This window comes from Schistocerca gregaria, chromosome 3 (assembly GCF_023897955.1).
Source record: "Schistocerca gregaria isolate iqSchGreg1 chromosome 3, iqSchGreg1.2, whole genome shotgun sequence".
Classification (NCBI taxonomy): Eukaryota; Metazoa; Arthropoda; class Insecta; order Orthoptera; family Acrididae; genus Schistocerca; species Schistocerca gregaria.
This window is the reverse complement of record NC_064922.1, coordinates 250,459,704-250,483,310: the sequence shown is the minus strand read 5'-3', so window position 1 is coordinate 250,483,310 and position 23,607 is coordinate 250,459,704. Positions and strand designations below refer to the sequence as shown.

The following is a 23,607-nucleotide window of genomic DNA, read 5'->3' as shown; positions in this document are numbered from 1 at the left end:
CATGGCTTAGCCACAGCCTGGGGGACGTTTCCAGAATGAGATTTTCACTCTGCAGCGGAGTGTGCGCTGATATGAAACTTCCTGGCAGATTAAAACTGTGTGCCCGACCGAGACTCGAACTCGGGACCTTTGCCTTTCGTGGGCAAGTGCTCTACCAACTGAGCTACCGAAGCATGACTCACGTCTGGTACTCACAGCTTTACTTCTGCCAGTATCCGTCTCCTACCTTCCAAACTTTACAGAAGCTCTTCTGCGAACCTTGCAGAACTAGCACTCCTGAAAGAAAGGATACTGCGGAGACATGGCTTAGCCACAGCCTGGGGGACGTTTCCAGAATGAGATTTTCACTCTGCAGCGGAGTGTGCACTGATAAGAAACTTCCTGGCAGATTAAAACTGTGTGCCCGACCGAGACTCGAACTCGGGACCTTTGCCTTTCGCTGGATTACGGAGATGTTTAGCAAACTCAAGTGGTGTACTCTGCAAGAGAGGCGCTCTGCATCGCGGTGTAGCTTGCTCGCCAGGTTTTGAGAGAGTGCGTTTCTGGATGAGGTATCGAATATACTGCTTCTCCCTACTTATACCTCCCGAGGAGATCACGAATGTAAAATTAGAGAGATTCGAGCACGCACGGTGGCTTTCAGACAGTCGTTCTTCCCGTGAACCATATCCGACTGGAACAGAAAAGGGAGATAATGACAGTGGCACGTAAAGTGCCCTCCGCCACACACCGTTGGATGGCTTTTGGAGTATAAATGTAGATGTATAAATATGGAAATACTGCCAGAAGCCAACCTTGAGGTAAAATCAGTTTGGATTCTGGAGAAATGTGGCACATGTGATGCACAATTGACACTGCACCTTATCTTAGAGAAGATAGTCTGAAAAAAGGCAAACCTGCGTTAATATCATTTTTTAATTTAAATAAATCTTTTGTCAAAGTCAATTGAAATATCCTTTTTTAAGTCTGAATGTTTCAGGGGTAAAATATAAAGAATGAAAATTTATTGACATTTGTACGGAAGCCAGACTCCAGTCATGAATGTTGAAGGACAGTAAATGGGTAAAAGTAGTTGAGGAAGACTCATAGCCTGTCACCAGGTGGTAGAGTTTGGTTTATTAGTAGCATACTGGGGAAGTGCAATCAGTCAACAAAGGAAATTGCTTAAAAATAACTTGTGCAACTGTTGCTTAAATGTGTGGGACCTATAACACATAAGACTACCAGGGGATATTGAATGTACAGAGAGAAGGGCAGTGTAAATGGTCACAGGTTTGTTAGATCTGTGGCAGAGTGTTACAGAGATACTGAAGAAACTGAAGTAAAAGACTCTATGCTAAGGAAGTCTGTTAACAAAGTTTTAAGAACTGGCTTTAAATGATAACTCCAGGAATATACACACATCAAAAAAAAGTTTTGCTTCACCCCAGAACTCCTGAAGATAGATGTTGACTGTGGATATTGTATCAAAGGCACAGTCCCTTTGACTATTCACAGATGTCACTAAACTCGCCATACATGTAAACAACCATGCACGAGCAGCACCTATTAGTTGGAGGGAGATCGACAGCGTATCAATTCCAGTCATTCCACCAGGAAGGAGGTACACGGCTCGTGTTGTCTGTAGTTCAACCATGCCTAGATGGTCAATACTGTGCTTCAATTGTGTCTGCATTGTTACTTTGTGCCAGGAAGGGCTGTCAACATGGGAAGTGTCCAGGTGACTCGGAGTGAACCAAAGCAATGTTGTTTTGACATAGAGGAGATACAGAGAGACAGAAACTGTCAATGACATGCCTCACTCAGACTGCCCAAGGGCTACTACTGCAGTGGATGACCAATGTCTAATGGATTATGGTTCGGAGAAACCCTGGCAGCAATCCACCACGCTGAATAATGCTTTCCGTGCAGCTGCAGGATGTTGTGTTATGACTCAAACTGAGCAAAATATCCTGCATTATGCATAACTTCACTTCTGATGTCCATGGCGAGGTCCATCTTTGCAGTTATGACATCGTGCAGTGCAGTACAGATGGGCCCAACAACATACTGATGCACTGCTCAGGATTGGCATCACATTCTCTGCACCAATGAGTGTCGCATATGCCTTCAAACAGACAATCATCAGAGACGTGTTTGGAGACAACCCAGTCAGGCTGTACACCTTAGACAAACTATCCAGTGAGTGCAGCGAGTTGGAGTTTCCCTGCTGTTTTAGGGTGGCTTTATGTGTGGCCGATGAATGCTGCTTGTGGTCATGGAAGGCACCCCGGCTGTACAATATGTAGATGCCATCCTCCAACCAATAGTGCAACCACATCAGCACCATATGGGCAAGGCATTCATCTTCATGGATGACAATTCATGCCCCCATTATGCATATCATGTGAGTGACTTCCTTCAGGAAAACGACATCACTCGATTAGTGTGGCCAGCATGTTCTCCTGTCGAACATGCCTGGGATAGATTGAAAAGGGATGTTTATGGGTGATGTTACCCACCAACCACTCTGAGGGATCTACGCTGAATCACCATTGAGAATTGGGGCAATCTGGAGCAACAGTGCCTTGATGAACTTGTGGATAGTATGCTACGATGAATACAGGCATGCGTCAATGCAAGAGCACATGCTACTGGGTATCAGAGGTACTGATGTGTACAGCAATCTGAACTACAGCCTCTAAAGGTCTCGCTGTATGGTGGTACAACATGCAATGTGTGGTTTTCATGAGCAATGAACTCTTGGAACCAAGGTGATGCAAAACTCTTTTTTGATGTGTCTATTACAACCCTCTATGTATCGCTCATGTAGAGATTGTAAGATAAGATTAGAATAATTATTGCATGTGTAGAACCATTCGAACAATCATTCTTCCTATGCTACATCTGTAAATGGAATAGTAAGAAACTCTAGTAACTGCTACAATGGGACGTACCATCTTCCATGCACCTCATTGTGGTTTGCACACTACAGATGTAGATGTAGATGTACAGGATAGAGCAGCATTGAGAAATGTCTCAATCTAGTCCTTCAACTGAAGGCCAAGAACACTAACAAATACAAATATTGTGTCACACAAAATTTAGGTCCTTTGAATTTAATAATATTTTTGAAATAATCAGTCTATAATTGTTTTGAAGTAATGCTGCTGCTGTCCATTCTTAATATTTTCAATGTACACATTTTTATTACAGTTCTGTGATGACCAAGGTTTACACAAAATTTCCTTTTTACTTCGGTAGTTTGCTGTAAAAATAATGGCACACATTTCTTCCAGTTTTGTTGGGTTGATGTTTTGCATGAAACCTTAATGCCCATTAATGAACATATTGGTCTTTTGATATAAATCACATGTTCATGTAGGAAACTGGTGCGATCAGGTATCCAGAATAACACATGTGGATGAGAGAATGAAATTGTGTTACATTGTCACAAATAATACAGACAGTTATGCAGACATGTCAGCATAAGTCAGATACAAAACAGATTAGACCACTACTTCTTAGCAAAGATGAAATATCAGTATGAGGTCCCCATATTAGTAATACTGCTCTCACTTTTTTGGAATTTTCTTAAAGCTGTAGTATTCCTCCACCTTGTCAAAATTCGTTTTTCATCCTGTAATGAGCATAAATAAGATGGATATACTCAATAATTTATTCAGATGCCTACCTTTGGTTGTTTAATGTTCAAGGTCTACCATCGGGCTGATGACTGGAGGAGGGAAAAAATCCAGGGGATTTAGATATTTTCAATCAAAATATCCACGGGTGTACTGCCGGTCTATAGTGTCCAATGGGCACAATATTTCGGCGATCAAATATGTCGCCATCATCAGGTGAACTGACGGACTGAGCTCCTGTGAACGTGCCAGCACGGAGAATCGTACGCTATGGCTGCTCAGGGGGAACTGGGTTCGGTCGCGGCGGAGGCCGATTTAAATACCCCTCCGCCTGCGGCGTGCTCCCTCCGCCATCCACGCCCCGCGCCACGGTCTCGCGGTGGAACATATTGCGACGGCGTCTGAGATGACGTCGGTGTGATGGCTCTGTCTGCTGTGGTCGTCACAACTATGCGTTTGCTCGATTTACTCTTGATTAACCCAATCGCTGGTTCTCAAGCCTTGCTAAGATTATAGCCACAGTCACGGTTTATGAGGTCATCATTGGTGCGAATTTCGATGGCCTCTCTAACAACGTTGTCCCAGTATCTCGACGTCTGTACCAGAATCCTCGTGCGGTCATACTCCATAGTGTGATTTTCCAACAAACAATGTTCAGCGACCGCCGACTTGCTCGGATACATCAGTCGAGTGTGCCTCTGGTGTTCATGGCATTGATCCTCGACAGTACGCATCGTCTGACCAATATACGACTTGCCACATTGACACGGAATCTGGTACACGCCAGCGGGCGGAGGGTATTTAAATCGGCCACCACCGCGACCGTACCCAGTTCCCCCTGAGCAGCCATAGCGTACGGATCTCCGTGCCGGCACGTTCACAGGAGCTCAGTCCGTCAGTTCACCTGATGATGGCGACATGTTTGATTGCCGAAATATTGTGCCTGTTGGACACTATAGACCAGCAGTACACCCGTGGATATTTTGATTATCAAATATGCTGGGAGAAACTCAAGAATCATAGATATTTTTAGATTCTCTCTTCGTCCATCTTTTTGCTTCAGCAAATTCAACACTGAATTGGCATGTTGCTCTGTCTTAATGCTTCACGATAATGTTTGTATGTTTGACTCTGCTTTCACTACTTTGCTGAAATTAATTTGGAATTATTTCATGATGGCATGTTCCAGTTTGGAGATTTCAAGACATGGTGGCTGTCATGATAAAGTACAGGGTACTATAAAGTTCTTGCTGGGAGGTATTTGATTTCAAAATCGATTTAAATAGTGACAGAGCTTGCCTGCCTCTTCAGTCACTTATGCATTAATTTACAGTGCATCCAGAAAATAATAACTAAATTTCTAAAAAATTGAGAGTACTGTGATCACTTGGCATTCAGTCATTATGTATTTACTTTCCAGTATTATCAGCTTATGAAAGATATTGTTTTCTGTTCAACCTTTACATTAATCCCACACAGCTAATGGACCACTTTCCAGTCCTGTATTTGCTACTGATACCGAGGTAAAAATCTGCTGACAATTCAAATGGTAGAGAATCAAGCTCTCACATTATTGCAATTTTATTTGTCCTAGTACCTCATTCTGCTCAGTGTGTCATAAACAGTGTTCATTTATATTCAGTACTTCATCAGTGTTATAATATTTGATGATAAGCCATCCATGAATCTTGTATGAAAACAATATTCTTCTGCAGAAACTTCAAATTTTTACATGTCTGGCAGATGTAAATCATAGTAACATTTTATTTATACTCTCCAGGTGCTCTACCCACACATTTTTCACAAATACTTTTGTAGTTATCTTCCAGGTACTTGATTTAATAACTGCATGAACACTGGATAGGCAACAGTTTGAAATGGTGGCACTGTTTCCAGTACAGAAATGCTGTGCATTTCTCCATTTCTTTTGACCGTTAGCTGCTGATAGTTGCTAGTGAGGTTGAAACTGGTCTATTACTTTATTCCTTTGAATTTCAGCAATAATTCTGAATTTTTAAGATGATATCTCTGTGACACCTATTCTTTTGATAATGTTGATGTTGATTATTATGTTCACCCTCTATGTTCACTACATGCGAGAAGACATTAAGGCTGCTACCTGATCACTTCATATTCCCATTTTTCAACACCATATTATGTCCTGCACTGCAATGCTGTTCTTTGCAAGTAGTTGTGGATAAATTTTTATTAAACATGGTTCATGTTTCCATACATCCCTTCTGCATTCAAGATTCATCAGTAATCCAGTTGTTGATGCTAATGCTTCTGTGTATTTGACAATATGTGGTCAGATCCTTTCCCACATTGACATGCCATAATGAAGTGTGTCTATTTGATGTTGTACATTTCCATCTGTCCCTTCCTCTGGCAGCATCCTCTCTCTCTCTGCAAGAGTCAAACCATATTCATGAATGGCATATTCTGACTCTGTACTTACTACAATCATCCTCAATTGCACATCACTCACTTCATTGATTTTTCAACTTTCGTACCCTTTGAATTCTAGTTTCCTTCAAACATCTGGCAACTCATCTTGCTATTGCTGCTCTTTACCAAAAATCATAAATCAGTTGCTTATTTTATTATTTACTCATATCCAAAGTGTGATAAATACTTACAATTAAATATAAACATCATTACATAACCACACATATGAAGATTACAGAAAATAAATTAGCAAGACAAAGGAATTGACCAAGTGTGCTTTCAGATAACATTTCTCCAAAACTAAGCCACACCTAGGGCATTGTCTCTGCCAAGCAATAGATCTTTTTCTGAGCACAAAAATGGGTAGAGGGGGCTTCAGCACACATAGCTAAATATTTTTTCTTGGCCACACTCAGACTTGCTATTCCCTGATGTGAAACCCTATTACTTAAGTGATGACTTTGCCCTGCTGACATCAGTTCTTATTTGGTTAAAGGATCTCCGAACATTGCAGTCCTCACTGCGACCAGTCTGATGATGTTCCCATGACTCCATCCAATCTTGATGCTTAGATTTCCAAAATGAAAGTGTTTGCTTACCTGTAATTACTTCCAAAGGCTTTGATGTGTTGAGGAAACATTTCCTTGATTTTAGCCTAGGATGAAAATGTTGCTGGCCAAACAGTGGATTGGCTCCAACATATAATTTAAATCTGGTGCTGATTCATGCCTACTCATTTCTGTCACTGGCTGATTTTCCTATGCAATAGGCCTTTTATTGTATACAGTTTTTAACAATGTTTGTAATCACTGCCTGTTAATTACAAATTAATATGACCACATGCACCTCTCTTCAGGTATGTTGTTCAATATGCTAGTCTTTTTCTGTCTATTAATCTTTAATAGTCTGTATGTTCATGCCATAGCTAACTAGAAATGTGACTGGCTCCCAACCCACTAACAGAAGACCCCTTGTTGTTCACAGTTTAGCTATGCTCAACAATGACATTTCAAATACTTTATTATTAATGTCTAACCACCAGTTGAAGTCAAGAGTGATTCTCATATCCACTCATTCATTTATCAAGAATTACAACTCCCTCAGGAATATTGAATGAGTCAATGTATACATCAATAAGACAAATGATTCATAGAAACTTTCTTTACATTATATTAACAATAAAATATAACTATACAAATTATTACTGTGTGTGCACTTGTACCTGCTAAATTTAACCCAATAAGTTAGAATGATAGCTCCTACTTTGTAAAAAGCTCCTGCTTTCTCAGTTGGATTAAATAACTGTAGTTTATCTTTTATTGGCAGCTTACCATTTTCAAGGAAAATAATTACATACATCTATAAATACAGAAACCTTTTTAAATGCATCACTACATTTGTACACTGTTAAAAATGATAATGCTGCTTCCAATGCACCTAAAAAACCTTTTCAGTCTTTGAATTTTGACAGTTTGTGGAAGTGGCTAATAAGATTGCATTTTTATAGTGGTCTTCAACCCAAAGACTGGTTTGATGCAGCTCTCCACACTAGCAAACCACTCTAGCCTATCCTATGTAACTCTCTTCATCTCTGTGTAACTACTGCAACCCATATCAGTTAGAACACAAGACTTGTAATGACCCCCCCCCCCCTTACACACATACACACACATTCGCACTCTCTTCTCTTCACTTCCTTTACCAAATAGACAATTCGATGATGTCTTAGAATTGTCCTGTCGACTGATTCCTTCTTCTAGCCATGATGTGCAATAAAACTCTTTGTTCAATTTAGTTCAGTACCTCCTCATTAGTTGTCACTCTAGATGGGTATCTGGTCTTCAGCATCCATGTGTAGCACTACATTTCAAAAGCTTCTATTCTCCTCTTGCCTGAACTGTCACTTCTGTACCAAGTCACACTCCAGCCAAACACATTATTTATTTGGAAAAAAAAAAAAAAAACCTGGACTGTGAACAAATTATCTGAAGGGAACAGAAACTGGTAGATGTGATATACATGTTCAGACAAACTAATGATTACAATTTCAGAAACATCAGATGATTTATCGTGAGAAAGAGTTCCACAAACTGAACAAGTTAGTAATGTGTTGGTCCAGCTCTGGCCCTTATGAAAACAGTTATTCAACTTGGTATTGACTGACAGAGCTGTTTGAAGTTATCACACGTGATCTATTAATCAAGCATGAAAATTTATACTTTGAATACAATGAGTGATGAACTTTCAAACATTATTTGTTACTACAAGTAATTTTAGTAGACTGTAATACTCATCTCATGGTTGGGAGTCCTCCACATAGAATCTGTAGCATAAATCTGTCTTTGCAGCCCTAGATAATCATAATTTATAGGGTCTGGGTTTTCTAAAAATCAATGCCACTTTACATCTTCTTGGTATTTATTGTGAATTTCTTCCACTTCACCATAAAAAATAACAAAACTCACAAAAGCGACTGAAACATCCTCCTCCTCCTCCTCCTGCCTCTGCAGCTCGTGTGTATTTTTTAACAATTAAGTAAACAAAACAGTAATTATTAAAGTTGCCAAAAATGAGATTTACACTTAAAAAGTTTATTATAAAATTTCTTGCTGCATTAGCCTTACAAAAAATAAATTGCTAAAATGATACATAGTGGTTTTAGCTGCATATTTCATTATTTACTGTGAAAATAATCTTTTATATCTGATCCAGTAATGCAAAATATGGAATATTGATTTTCTTCTTAATTACAAATTGGCCATCATGGATAACATTTTCATGAATTCCAGACATATTGTTTGATAGTCTCATTAAGCTGGTTTTTTATGAAGTAAACAGATTTTGGGAAAATATAAAAATATTATACCTATTTACAGTACATTTTGTAAGCTTATAATTAAAAGTATAATTGATAACTTTCTAGTACTGTGGTTTTATGTGGAATAAATTATGAAATTAACACATAATAAATATTAACTTGGATTTTGCAATTTTCTTTGTGCAAAACAGTATTTTATGTCAGCTTCAACAGTGCAAAATGTAATGTTAATTTCCTTTTTAATATCAATTCAGATTCTGTAGCTAGGATTTCTTAAGCCCCAAATATAGTGCTTTGTATTATCATGTATATAGTTAGGTTTTTATGAAATTCTCAGGTTTTATCAAATTATGAAAACATGTTGTTTGTTTGCAATTCGTTATGAGAAATTATTTTTGAAATACCCTCTGTTACTTGATAAAATATGCAAAACCTTACAGGAGTCATTAATGTAGCATTCTGCCACATAGTTTGTGGCAATACACTTATGTAGAATATACAGAGATGTGAGATGTTTGATATCTGGTTATTATGTTCAATTAATGCCTAAGATTTTAAACATCCCAACCTGGTTGGAAGGCTTTGCCTGTAATAGTCCAAACATTCTCAGTTGGAGAGAGATCTGGTGACATTGCTGGCCAAGGTAGGGTTTGGCAAGCATGAAGACAAGCAGTAGAAACCCTTGTCATGTGTGGTAAGTGACTTTTGTCAGGTGACAGTCAGATTGGTATCCCACCTCTGTCAAGGGCATCTCTTGATACCCCTTTGGAATGAAATCTCATTGACTGGAGTAGAAGTGACTTTGCTGATAGGTTCAGTTGTGAATTGAACACCAACAACCAGCAGAGACATGTCCGGAGAAAATGTATGACCTTTTTTGATATTTTCCATTGGTAAATGCCAAAAAGAGTAAATTGGCAAAAGTACAAAGATAAAACAACCAGAAAACATAATAGTATTATAGATAGGTTTTTATTTAACGTATCATTTGGTTAAGATAACCCATAAAAGGGCCATTCCTGTTTTAAGTACTTGCACAAAAAAATAACAAATCTAAAATTAATGCTGTGACAGGACACATGAAAAATCCAAGAAATATTTGATACTGAACTGATTTATTTACACATTGCAACAAATTACATTAATCAGATTTTTAAAAAATTGCTGTTGTGGATACAGTGCACATATTATTCACCCAAAATGTCATCCAATGAAAGGAGCATGATCACAAGCCCTCATTCAGTGAGGTACTGATAAAAGTTTTGGCATGTGATCCATCACCCTAGAAAATGGTCCATTGATCAGGATGTATCTCTACAAGAAGTGTTAAAATGACTCCTCTTAGTTTAATATGATGTTACGTAAACATTGGTTAAGGAGTATTCACTTTTTCAAAAATGTAAAATAAATTATAACATTATAATCGTTCCACATAGTTAAAACAATGAGCAATATGGAGGGGGGTGGGCTCTTCTAACACTTCCAAGCAATCTGAAACAATTATTTTGTTTATGATATATGTTAAAATATGTGAGAAATCATTGAAGAAGTGATGAGAAATTAGTACATAATTTGAAATATGACTGATAATACCAAAATAACAGTGAAAATGACATTAGAAGTAATGTAGGCAGCTTGCAGTATTACTTGTTTATCAGGGGCACTGACTAAAAAACATATTGGAGGAGCCCATACTGGGGGTCTTGCACGAGCAAATTTTCTGAATTTTAGATGAAAAATAGTGAGTTTTGAAGTTTTTTAAGCATTTTGGAGTAATATGATTGACATTAGAACCCCGAAAACTGGACTCCAGATAACTCAACGTTCCGGGAAACACGACAAGCCTGACACATTTTTTGGCTTTGAAAAAATAAACGAAATACACACACACACACACACACACACACACACACACACACACACACACAGACTGTATTTTTGTAAAAAGCTAATTTAATTTACAGTAGTAATCATGCTTATAGGATACTACAGAGCAGTGAATATATAACTCTGAAAAGACTGAATTTATATTTGAATAAATCATAAGCTATCATTAAAAGAATAAAACATAAAATATTGCTGTTGCACAGTAATAACACTTTGATTAAATGTCCGCAGCCCGTGGTCTCGCTTCTTGATTCCCGAACATGGGGTTCCGGGTTCGATTCCCGGCGGGGTCAGGGATTTTCATCTGCCTCGGGATGACTGGGTGTTTGTGTTGTCCCCATCATTTCATCATCATGAAAGTGGCAAGATTGGGCTGAGCAAAGGTTGGGAATTTGTACGGTACCTGATAACTGTGCAGTTGAGCGCTCCACAAACCAATCATCATCAAAAACTTTGATTAATAAGTGAAATAGCTAATTTAAGCTTACTTTGAATAAGGGTCAGGGTTCATTAAATAAAAGCAAGATCTCAAAGTTAATGCTTTAACACAGTTAATAAGGTTAATACAGTATGCCTAATACTTTCAGTCAAAAAGTATGTAAATAGTGGGTTTTAATTTGGCCTTCCAACCTAAAAATATTTAAGTGTTTGAAAATAACTAACACAGTACTATAATAATATAATAATACAATACTAAACTAGTACTAATATTTCTAAACTGAAAATTTAACATTATTTATGTATTTAATTCTCTATTTTATAAAGATTTTTAATATTGCTCTAATGCCATTACTAGTGCTAGAGTGTCTTTAGAAAGGTACAAATGTCAACCATCTGACTGGATTACTGAATATGAAGTCATTGATGACTGGTCGGATATCCAATTGATCCAAAACATCTCAGTGGGCATGAAGAAAAGCCAAGTTGTTCAATCACTTGTGTCCCATTGCTGATTGGAGAATCATTGACAGTACAGATACAAAATGACACTTGTTTGTGAATCAAAGAATCACTTTTTTTTCAACCATAATAGAAAAATGTTCAGTTTCTTTTATTGAAGCCAATACCTTTCCCAAACAGACTTTCCTAGTAGATCAATAATCTCATTTTGAATATCATGAGATGTCCACTTATACCCCGAATGCCCTAACCAACCTTTAAACTCTGGTATGTCATTCTTTTGGATTTCCAACAATTGAAAAAAGAAAATAGAGGTTACATCTTTGTGTCCTCTAATTGCTAGTCCTTGTCAGCATAGAAATTGCATGGTAGTAAAAATTGTCTCAAGATCTAAACGGCCTTTTTTCATATCGCTATCTAACTGTTCATTCAGCTGTGCGGGGTAGCCATGCAGTCTAAAGCGCACCTTGTCTCGGTTCATGCGGCTCCCCCCGTCGAAGGTTTGAGTCCTCCATTGGGCATTGGGTGTGTGTGTGTTGTCCTAAGTGTAAGTTAGTTTAAGTTAGATTAAGTAGTGTGTAAGCTTAGGGACCGATAACCTCAGTAGTTTGATTACATAGAACTTACCACAAATTTCCAAATTTCCTGCTCATTCAGTTGGGAGGCCACACTTCAGTTAGTGATAGAATTCAGTTTCAGAACACCTTCTTTATGCGTAAACATATTTTTATGAAGATGGAATTTTTCCAAAGCCTTTTTCCAGTTAGAAAACACTACAGAAGTAAATACATCTTCTCTTTCTGAAGAAAATTGTAATAGATTTTTAGCATCTGCCTTTTTGAAGCTTTCGCAAAAACTTTTTCGGTAGATGCTTCATATTATTGCCACATATATTTGATCAACCAAGACTTCTGAAATGATCTTCCCTTACCAGATTGTTTAGGTTTTGTCTTTGAACAGTTCTTGCCTGAAGATGACGAAGCAACTGACAACACAATAACTGTTGGAGGTTGACTTGCAGTATCATCAGCTTCCAAGCACAACTTTTTGGTTCCAAAGTTATCCATTGTAAACTTAATTCAAAATAAACTAAGAGACTAATGTAAATGAATAAAATATAGTCATATAAAATAGTTCACTAGACACTAAAGTTGGAACACTAAACATGTCTGCAGCATGCACTGAACAAAACTATCCACACGGAATGACTGCGACAGCAGGCTGAGCTTTATATAGCCGCAGTGTTGTAATGTCTTGAAGCATCAAGGTGATGTGAGGAGGATGGTTTCAGGTGCTTCTGCTTCAGTCCTTTTGATATTGCCGTGGCTGCAGCACTGGCTTGCTAGCGCCATACTTTACTCGAAGGTTCGCACACTGGGACAAATTCTAAGTGTGCCTGCAGTAGTGTAACACTATCATGATTCACACCACTTGTTTTCAGTTACCTTGATTAGTACTGTAATAGTTATTTGTTTTAACTCATTACTGACTGTATTTTAAAAGGTAACTATTGTCAAGCAAGGAAAATAAAAAAATTCAACATAATTTTGTGATTTTACAAAGCAAAATATAACTAATAATTTTCTTAAATTATTTGGGGAGGGGGGGGGGGATGGCTCCACCCAACAAACAAATTTTTGAGGGGGCTCTGGCGCCATCAGGCCCCATGGAGTTGGCACCTGTGTTGTTTGTAGGTACGTACTCAGATTCAAGTTTCTTGAATTCTTGTGGTTTTAACTGTCTGCACCTGAATATACTTATGCTATGATCCTGATGGTGCAGGGCTGTCAAACTTAATCATCATTGTTGTTTTGAGAATGCTGGGACTGAAAAACTTCAACGTGTATGAACTTTTATAAATAAGAACTAAGAGTTTCTTCAATAGGAATCTCCATATGTAGGTTCATAAAATGCAACTGCTTCATCTATTCAAAACTTTAGAAGATAGGAAACAACACATAAGAGTGTATATTATAGTTTGAAAGATTGTAAATGAATAAATATCAAATATGCTGCTTCTGTTTCTGCATGGATCTCTTACAGTATTGTTATGCTGTGGCAATTTGTCATGGACTGACTTCATTAGTCCATTTTGGGATGATGATACACGGACTGTGCTCCCAGTAGCAACACAGATAATTAGTCCTGTTGAGTTACTACAATCGATATCCCACATTAAAGACAACTGGTGTTCCTCTGTAGACTTGTTACATGTAAAGTTACATAACAAGGCCTCCATGCAATTATACAATCATAATTACTAAATCACCATAGTGCTTAAATCATCATTAATTGGTTAGGTAGATGTAGGTTTACACATATGTCTGCCAGAGTGATAAGTAACATCACAAGCTATACATCTTGAATCTGATATTACCTAACACTGTATAACATCAACTTTTACTTACATAAGTGTTCTGTTTGCTATGTGATCCATATATATATATATATATATATATATATATATATATATATATATATATATATTTTGTAAAACAAGATGGAAGGAAAAAATCTCAATTATAATCACATTATCTCTTTGGCAGGTGATGAACTTGATTCTGGATGGACAACTCATAATTCTTTAGGTGGAAGTTTAACACTATTTTGCAATTTGAAACGCAAGGAGAGACTAGCATCTTGCTACTTTATTCGTCTATATGATCAGGTACTCTTGGAAGATAAATGAACTTGTTTGTATATCCTGCACTTACATGTTTCCAGGAGCAATATACACTCCTGGAAATTGAAATAAGAACACCGTGAATTCATTGTCCCAGGAAGGGGAAACTTTATTGAGACATTCCTGGGGTCAGATACATCACATGATCCCACAGACAGAACCACAGGCACACAGACACAGCCAACAGAGCATGCACAATGTTGGCACTAGTACAGTGTATATCCACCTTTCGCAGCAATGCAGGCTGCTATTCTCCCATGGAGACGATCGTAGAGATGCTGGATGTAGTCCTGTGGAACGGCTTGCCATACCATTTCCACCTGGCGCCTCAGTTGGACCAGCGTTCGTGCTGGACGTGCAGACCGCGTGAGACGACGCTTCATCCAGTCCCAAACATGCTCAATGGGGGACAGATCCGGAGATCTTGCTGGCCAGGGTAGTTGACTTACACCTTCTAGAGCACGTTGGGTGGCACGGGATACATGCGGACGTGCATTGTCCTGTTGGAACAGCAAGTTCCCTTGCCGGTCTAGGAATGGTAGAACGATGGGTTCAATGACGGTTTGGATGTACCGTGCACTATTCAGTGTCCCCTCGACGATCACCAGAGGTGTACGGCCAGTGTAGGAGATCGCTCCCCACACCATGATGCCGGGTGTTGGCCCTGTGTGCCTCGGTCGTATGCAGTCCTGTTTGTGGCGCTCACCTGCACGGCGCCAAACACGCATACGACCATCATTGGCACCAAGGCAGAAGCGACTCTCATCACTGAAGACGACACGTCTCCATTCGTCCCTCCATTCATGCCTGTCACGACACCACTGGAGGCGGGCTGCACCATGTTGGGGCATGAGCGGAAGACGACCTAACGGTGTGCGGGACCGTAGCCCAGCTTCATGGAGACGGTTGCGAATGGTCCTCGCCGATACCCCAGGAGCAACAGTGTCCCTAATTTGCTGGGAAGTGGCGGTGCGGTCCCCTACGGCACTGCGTAGGATCCTACGGTCTTGGCATGCATCCGTGCGTCGCTGCGGTCCGGTCCCAGGCCGACGGGCACGTGCACCTTCCGCCGACCACTGGTGACAACATCGATGTACTGTGGAGACCTCACGCCCCACGTGTTGAGCAATTCGGCGGTATGTCCACCCGGCCTCCCGCATGCCCACTATACGCCCTGGCTCAAAGTCCGTCAACTGCACATACAGTTCACGTCCACGCTGTCGCGGCATGCTGCAAGTGTTAAAGACTGCGATGGAGCTCTGTATGCCATGGCAAACTGGCTGACACTGACGGCGGCAGTGCACAAATGCTGCACAGCTAGCGCCATTCGACGGCCAACACCGCGGTTCCTGGTGTGACCGCTGTGCCGTGCGTGTGATCATTGCTTGTACAGCCCTCTCGCAGTGTCCGGAGCAAGTATGGTGGGTCTGACACACCGGTGTCAATGTATTCTTTTTTCCATTTCCAGGAGTGTATATGTAGAAAAAAAATTGGTCAAACATTTATAATGTATGGAGCAAACACTGCAGATCATAAGTTATAAAATAAAGCAAAGGAGAAAAGGGTTAATACCAATATGAAAACGTTATTGCTGTTTAGTAATCATGGAATGAAATGTAAAAAATTGTGTAGAACTATTTGGGTAAAGGGTACCGGGTAAGTAGAATTTTTAAGCATAAAAGAGGGTTCAATGGTGTCACAGGTGATGTGGACACTAGTGGTTTCAGTTTGCAGTGAGGTGAGTAAACTGAGTTTGGAAGTACGGGGGGGGGGGGGGGGGGGGGGTCGGAGGGGGATGGGGGCGCAGCAGTAGTTTTGACTTCAACCTCAATTATACAATTGAGAATGATATGAAGCATATAACTGAGAATGCTCCTTACACAACTGCGAAGACCATGGCACTCTTTGTGCAGTCCAACAATTCCTGATTGAAGAGTGATGTCAAATGTGTTAATGCAAAGCTTGGAGACACTCTCAGGAGAGGGGCCATTCAAATATGGGTGTGTGTGAGTGATGCATTTCTTCTGAAAGGCAGAGCTGCAAAGTAGATATAGTTACAGATGAAAATAGCTACTAACAGAGCAAAATGCAAATCCATGGTGGCTTCCATCACAAAATAAGGAGTAATCTTGTAAATAATACAGATAAACTTATTGTAAATCTACTAAATTGAACAGTATTTACAGAGGGATACTACATAATGTCATCCTATTTCAGACAAAGTAACAGAAAATGGAGCATGATAAAACACACAAAAAGTGTAATTAAGTTATATACCCTACTGCTTAATGAATATTGTATTGAGAACATATTTGAATGCAATGATTATTGTTCTGCAAACACAGAAACTAGTAGTACTGACAGCTTAAGGATGCAAACAGGAAACTCCTAACGTTTAACCAAGCAGTTAGAGTGAGTGCTAATGAGATTGCGTAAACTTAACTAAAGAACTTTCTACCCCTACTGTTTAATGGTACTTGCTGAGCATGAATATACAGGGTGAACAAGGTGAAGTGAAATTCACAGTCAGGCTTCGCAGTGCGACTCAGGACATGCCAGCGATAAAAAATTGTCCCTCACAAAATTTTGTCTGGCAAATACATCTGGCAGAAAAGGGACATTAAAGAGTGGCACTCTGCAACACTGTAACCACATGTATGGTAACTACCTCTGTTAGCACATATTAGTTGTTAAGTACAGTTGGTGCAGTGGGTAGAGTTTTGGGTTAGCATCCAGGAGGTCGAGGGTTCGATCCTGTGTTGGGGCGCATTTTTTAAAATTTTTTTTTATTTTCTAATTTCTTTCTGACATTTTCTCCTTTAATAGATACCGTTTCTTAGGTCACATGTATCCTAAATTTATAACATTTTGTAATGCTGAACACAACAAATCTGCAGTTAGACAGATAAGAAGTAGATAGTTGAAACAAGTGACCTCTCATAGGACAGAATAACTTTGAAAACAATATCAATTTCGAGATGGTAAAGATGATAGCACAGTACAATAACACAGCATCTACTTGTCATTTATACTCCATGTAATATAAGCTCTCAGATGTCGCACATTAGCAACCGGTGACAGTAATAATGTCCATATTAATGACCTCACGACCTTCACAATGGAATATGTTGTCCGCAGAACAACAGATGCTCAAAGGAACCTCCCTGTACATCCAAACATTGCACAACTGAATGGATTGTACAGCTCTGGATCCTTCGCAGCAAAGCTGCATTCACAGTAACAAGAGCAGCATGAACACACACTACCAATTCTTCCATATTTGTCAGTGGGGTAGAGTACATGTGCTCCTTCAGCTGTCCCCACAGAATGAAATCCATGGAATCTAGGTCAGTTGAACATGGTGCTCATACAACTTGACCTTCATGTCCAAGCCATTTCCCTGGAAATGTTCTGTCCAAATACTGTCACACACTAATTCCAGAGTGTGGAGGTGCACCATCATGTTGGAACCATATCCTCTGCCTAACATGAAGTGGAACATCTTCGAGTGCATCAGACAGATAGTTTGATAGGAATGCATGATACCTTTGTGAAGTCAACAGTCAGGTAACATGTGGGGGCCCAAATACCTGTTGCCCAATATTTCAGCCCAGACATTGATACCAAAGTGAACTTGATATGCACGGTCGTGAGTGACGTGCAGGTTAATCCCACACCAATGGTTAGCATTGTGCATGTTGAAAACACCCTTACAAGATAATGCTGCTTCATCTGACCATGTTACAGGGTTCACAAAGTCATCGTTGGCTTCCTGTTGTTGTTGGAACCATTCACAGAATTGTATCCATTAATGGTGATCTGCAGGATGCAGGTGTTGCGTGAAAGCATAATGATAGGGGTGCAGCCCATGCTCATGCAGCACGTTATTGACCGTACATTGCAGGACACACAACTGACTTGCTGTGCTACTCGTACGTCACTGAGGTTCTTGTTATATGACCTCCAGAATAGCTTCCTCAGTAGCTGGAGTACGGTGAGTCCATGGACAACCTCTGTCACGCGATGGTGGAAGGAGAGAACCTGACTCCTGAGAGTGCAACTCCAGATGACAAAACACATTTTTATCTGGATGGCTTTGACGAGGATATCTGACAGCATATTCATGAGCGGCAACACCAGCCCTGTTATTAGATACATCAAGGGCCAGAAGTGTATTCACATATTTCTCGTTTGTGTATATGTCTTACACACTGGTTTAGAGATTTACAATGAGAAATTTTGATACATGTACGCATGTACATTGGAGTCTGTCACAGGCATGATTCTTCATTCGCAACTAGTCCCTGCCTGGTGCACAGCGCATACAGTATAAACATGCCATCAGTCTGGTGCACTGTTCCACCAAATGCGCTTTGTCCCTCTGACAGATATTGTTCTGTATGATTCACCCGATACCGCTAATTGTGTAACTGTGAAATTTTCAGTTCCAAATTACACTGTTTCCCTAATGGTAATAGGTGTGATGTTTCCATAATCCCATAGCTATAATAATAATAATAATAATAATAATAATAATAATAATAATAATAATAATGCATTGAGATACATACTAAACAGCATGAGGTTACCAGACTCAATGTTGAAAGGCATAATTGGTGGGACCATGGTGATAACACATACAAATAGTAACCAAGTTTGGACATTATTCACAAAGCACATTGTTAGTCCTACTAGTAATGTAAGGCCCTAATAAAATGTAACGGACCTGAACGAAGCAAGAATTAGAGTTGGTATTAATCTGTGGGACCATTTGAGGAGAGTACAAAGAAAACTGGTGTGAATAAATTCACGCCCATGACGTGGAAAGGGCTTCTTTAAAAACTGATCAATCTTCCATTTCTGTGATCATAATATGTAAGTGCAAGTGTTTTCTGGAGGACCCGCTGCAATCGCTGTTGACGATTAAGATGCTGTATCACATGGACTACATTTACCAAATAAAAAACATGTGCCTCAAACCAGGATCAAACCATTGAACTCCTGCATGCTAACCCGAAACTCTATCCACTGCACTAACTGTACAGCATGACAATTATGTGCTGATCAGAGGCAGTTACCATATCCGTGGTTACAGTATTGCCAGATGGACACTCTTTAACATCCTTTTTCTCCTGAAAGTACTCGCCGGATGAGATTTTTTTGAGAGACTTTGTTTATCACTGGCATGTGAGGAGTGGCACTGCAAAGCCTGAGTGTGCGAATTTTTCTTCACCCTGTGTAATGGCGGGATTCAAGCGGCATCATGGAGACATTTTCACTGGTGGCTCAGAAGTCCGATGCGAGAGCCGACTTGATGCCCACAAGTGAGGCAAATATGAGTCGCTCCGCGGGAGGTTTAGTCATAAGCTCATGGCTTATGACCTTTCTACCCCTACTGTTTGATGGTACTAGCTGAGCATGAATAAAGTTGTCATTACCCATCTTTGGATTATATCTGTAATAAAGATTAAAATGAGGACAAAAGGTCATGATGCAATGCTCATGAACAATTTGTTCTTAAACTCAGCTTGGGACTTGGATTTAAAAGTGATGATAATTGGCTTATGTAACCTTAATGCTCAAATCTTAACAATACGAAACATTGACCAATTAATCTGAGACCATAATTCATGTGCTTAACACTTGAAAACATCTACAAGCAGGTGCTGTTGATGAATAAATTAATTGTTTCTTAAACACAGGCCTGCTACTACATCACTTTTAGCTGTATATGGCCACAGCTTGTATAGCAACTGTTATTAAACTATATTATGCCAAGAAGGGATATGATGAAAACCAAAACTGAATCTCTATCGACTAGCTACAGCCTCAGTAGTCAATCATAGCTGAGCACTACATCTCCACAACACAATCTGTGGACAATACTGGCAGAAAATCTTTTCTGTGGTGAAATTCTTTTGAGATTCTATTATTAAGAGATTAAGAAATCTATTATTAAGAAATCTGTGGAAATATAGTTGGCAGAAGAGTTTACTAATCAGGATGGTGACTTTCATCTGGATAAGGTGTGGGTGCTGTCATTTCCTTCATTTGTTCACAGAGACTAAATTATACACCTAGTGCCTCGTATAGTAACAACTAATTTTACCAGTTTTACCAGTTTTAACTTTGATGGTACAATTTGACAGTGTGTGCCCATGGAGTGCTAAATTGCAGTACAATTTGACAGAGAATGCTATGTTTGACAGAAGATGGTCATCCAGCCAAGACCTTTGCACATGCACCACTGCATTGTGGCATAATTAGAACAATAAACAGTAGTAACCTCCAGTCATTAAACTCAGCTAGAGATTGCTGCCTGACTGTCAGCCAAACTATTAAGGCAAGAAGTCAATAACATCTGAATTGATTTATTTGCATATCAAAAATTGTTGTGTTATATGAGGCATGATCACTGCATACCTGATTATACAAATGGTTAGCATACATAAATGTTATTGCATAGATATTGTGTCTCTTGCATTTTTGCACAGAATACATAGCCCACTAATTAGGTTGTATGCCATAAGTTACAATTTTGTTTGTTAGGATCACATTTATAATAAAATATGTTTTCATCACATACAAATTCATTTGTGTTATAAAATACTTGTTCTTTCAACCATGTCTCTACCACTATTTTAAATTTATTTTTATGTGTTGCACTTTGTCATGTAATATATTATTGAAAATTATTTTTCCAACATGTAAAACTATATTGGACTTTGCTTAAATGAGTCCAAGAAATGTCCAATAAATTTCTGCTTCTGGCTTCGTATTAGTGCACATCTGATATACTTTCGTACATGTGGACATTCTGTTTGGTATGCATAAGTACTTTGAGCATGTATTGACTGGGGACTGGCAGTATTTTGTGCTCAAAAAAGTATTATATGCAAGAAGTTAAGCTGCTTGAACCAAAAATACATATAATGGTTTTCTTCTGCCAGAGAAACACTGTTTTGTTCCATTAGAGTTTCCCCACAGAAGAATTCCATAATTCAAGCATGTAGGAAAAACGGCATAGTATGCTATAAGCACGAACTCTATGCTCACACAATCTTTTAGCTTCCTAAGGAGATGTAAAACTCTTGAAACTTACTGCAGAGCTTTTCTTTGTGGATATTGCAGCATAATTTACTATATTACATAATGCTTGAGTTCATTTTGTCCATTATTAGTTTCTCTAAGGAAAAAGATGATATATTCAGTTTTATTTTTATTTGATGTCAACCTATTTTCATGGAACCACTGAAATGCCTTTTCCATCATGGAGTTGTTCATTTGTTCGACAAAATTCGTGTCATTATGTGATGTGCAATCACAAAATTACAGAGGTCCAACACAAGCACAGCAGCACTACACAGCACTACCACCCAGAGCCATCCTTACCATCAGAGGGTGTACCACAATGCTTTGTCTTGAGAGTATTTCTATTTATAGTGTACATTGATGTCCTGCCCTGATGTGTGAGGAAGACAGAAGCAATACTATTTGCAGATGATACCATTCTGCTTATTGAAGCAAAAAGTAGAGATCTTACCATTCCTTCAAAGTTTACCAGTGGCTCTGTAGAAGTTGGCTCATCTTAAACCCACAAAAAATGTTGCTTTACACATTCAGCCCTTTAAATAAAAAATGTAGAAAATACAGTAATTCATATGAACACTATTCTGATTATTGTATTTTGCTTCTTGAATGTCATTAAGGCATGAGGAGAATTACCCCAAAAGATAACTTAATATCTTAACAGTGAGTGTATCTCAGAAAAATACACAGTTTTTACCATTTCATGAGCACCATTGCTAGAGAGCACTCTGATTACATATGCTAACTGAGAGAGTTGTGAGATTAAGGGAGACTTGCAAGAGTTCCATTTTAGAATTCCTTGCAGGAAAAGGCCTACAAACTTTGTATCAGTGATATTTTGAATAAAATAAGTAAATAAATATTTTTACTACTGAGTGCATTTCTCCCATATTTGACTTCATTCCATAAATATATGACATCACTCACAAACATTTATTCTTTGTTAAGACCTTTTTTTTGTTATTAGCATATGGTTAACATTTGTCAGTTTACTTGTTAGAACTATTACGTGCATATTCAGTTTTAAATTATTCTTTAGCTGTATAATTAGATACATATGTACATTCAGATTTAACAGATTTTGAGCTTAAGTTGTTTATCTTCATAAAATATTTTGTGCAGTTTATGGAAGTCCATTCTTTTCTGTATTTATTTATTTATTCATTTATTGTTGTGCCAGTTGGTTGCCTCATAGAATGATATTTAGTCATTCAATAAATAGCAAATGTAGCTTAAGAAAAGAAAAATACTCTGCTGGTATACTATGCAATGTTCGAACACTTGACCGTGCCTCTATGGAATAGGATACATTTCCACCACAGGCACATGGTTCAACATGTAGTCACCAACAGATGCTTTGGATCACCACTCTTCTGCCCTCTGACAGTCTCTCACACAAATATGGTGTTTTTGCATAGTAAGATGGTATCTGTTCTTTCGGACATGTCTGAAAGAACAGATACCATCGGTGACCATGCAGCTCATTAGAATGAAATTACAATGAAATGAACACCCTTAGCTGCTTACAGGTGTTGACATACGTCAATGGGGACAGATGAAAATGTGTGCCCCGACCAAGACTTGAACCCGGGATCTCCTGCTTACATGGCAGACGCTCTGTCCATCTGAGCCACCGAGGACACAGAGGATAGCGTGACTGCAGGGATTTATCTCTGGCATGCCTCCTGCGAAACCCACATTCTCAATGTATTGTCCCGCACTACAATCATAGTGCCCCCTTCCATTATACTCATTACTCGTGGTGCGTTGCCGATTCCCGTAAGAGTTCAGGCACTGTTTGTGCATTCGCACAGAAGAAGAAGATGGTCAAGTGGCCGGTGAGCCTTAACTATATATACGTTGAGAATGTGGGTTTCGCAGGAGGCATGCCAGAGATAAATCCCTGCAGTCACGCTATCCTCTGTGTCCTCGGTGGCTCAGATGGACAGAGAGTCTGCCATGTAAGCAGGAGACCCCGGGTTCGAGTCCCGGTCGGGCACACATTTTCATCTGTCTCTGTTGACGTATGTCAATGCCTGTAAGCAGCTAGGGGTGTTCATTTCATTGTAATTTCATGGTCTTTTTGTATTGTGCCATAGAGGTATAATACACTCCTGGAAATGGAAAAAAGTACTCATTGACACCGGTGTGTCAGACCC

The 23,607-nt window shown here is 39.2% G+C and overlaps 1 protein-coding gene across 2 annotated transcripts in view; it reads left to right on the top strand.

Annotated features, from left to right (window-relative positions):
- LOC126353954 (uncharacterized) overlaps positions 1 to 23,607 on the top strand; it is a 179,437-nt gene that overhangs the window by 83,864 nt on the left and 71,966 nt on the right. For both annotated transcript variants that reach the window (XM_050003254.1, XM_050003255.1), the window contains exon 5: positions 14,223 to 14,344. In XM_050003254.1, the coding sequence (XP_049859211.1) occupies positions 14,223 to 14,344 (122 nt within the window). The remainder of the gene's footprint in view (positions 1 to 14,222; positions 14,345 to 23,607) is intronic.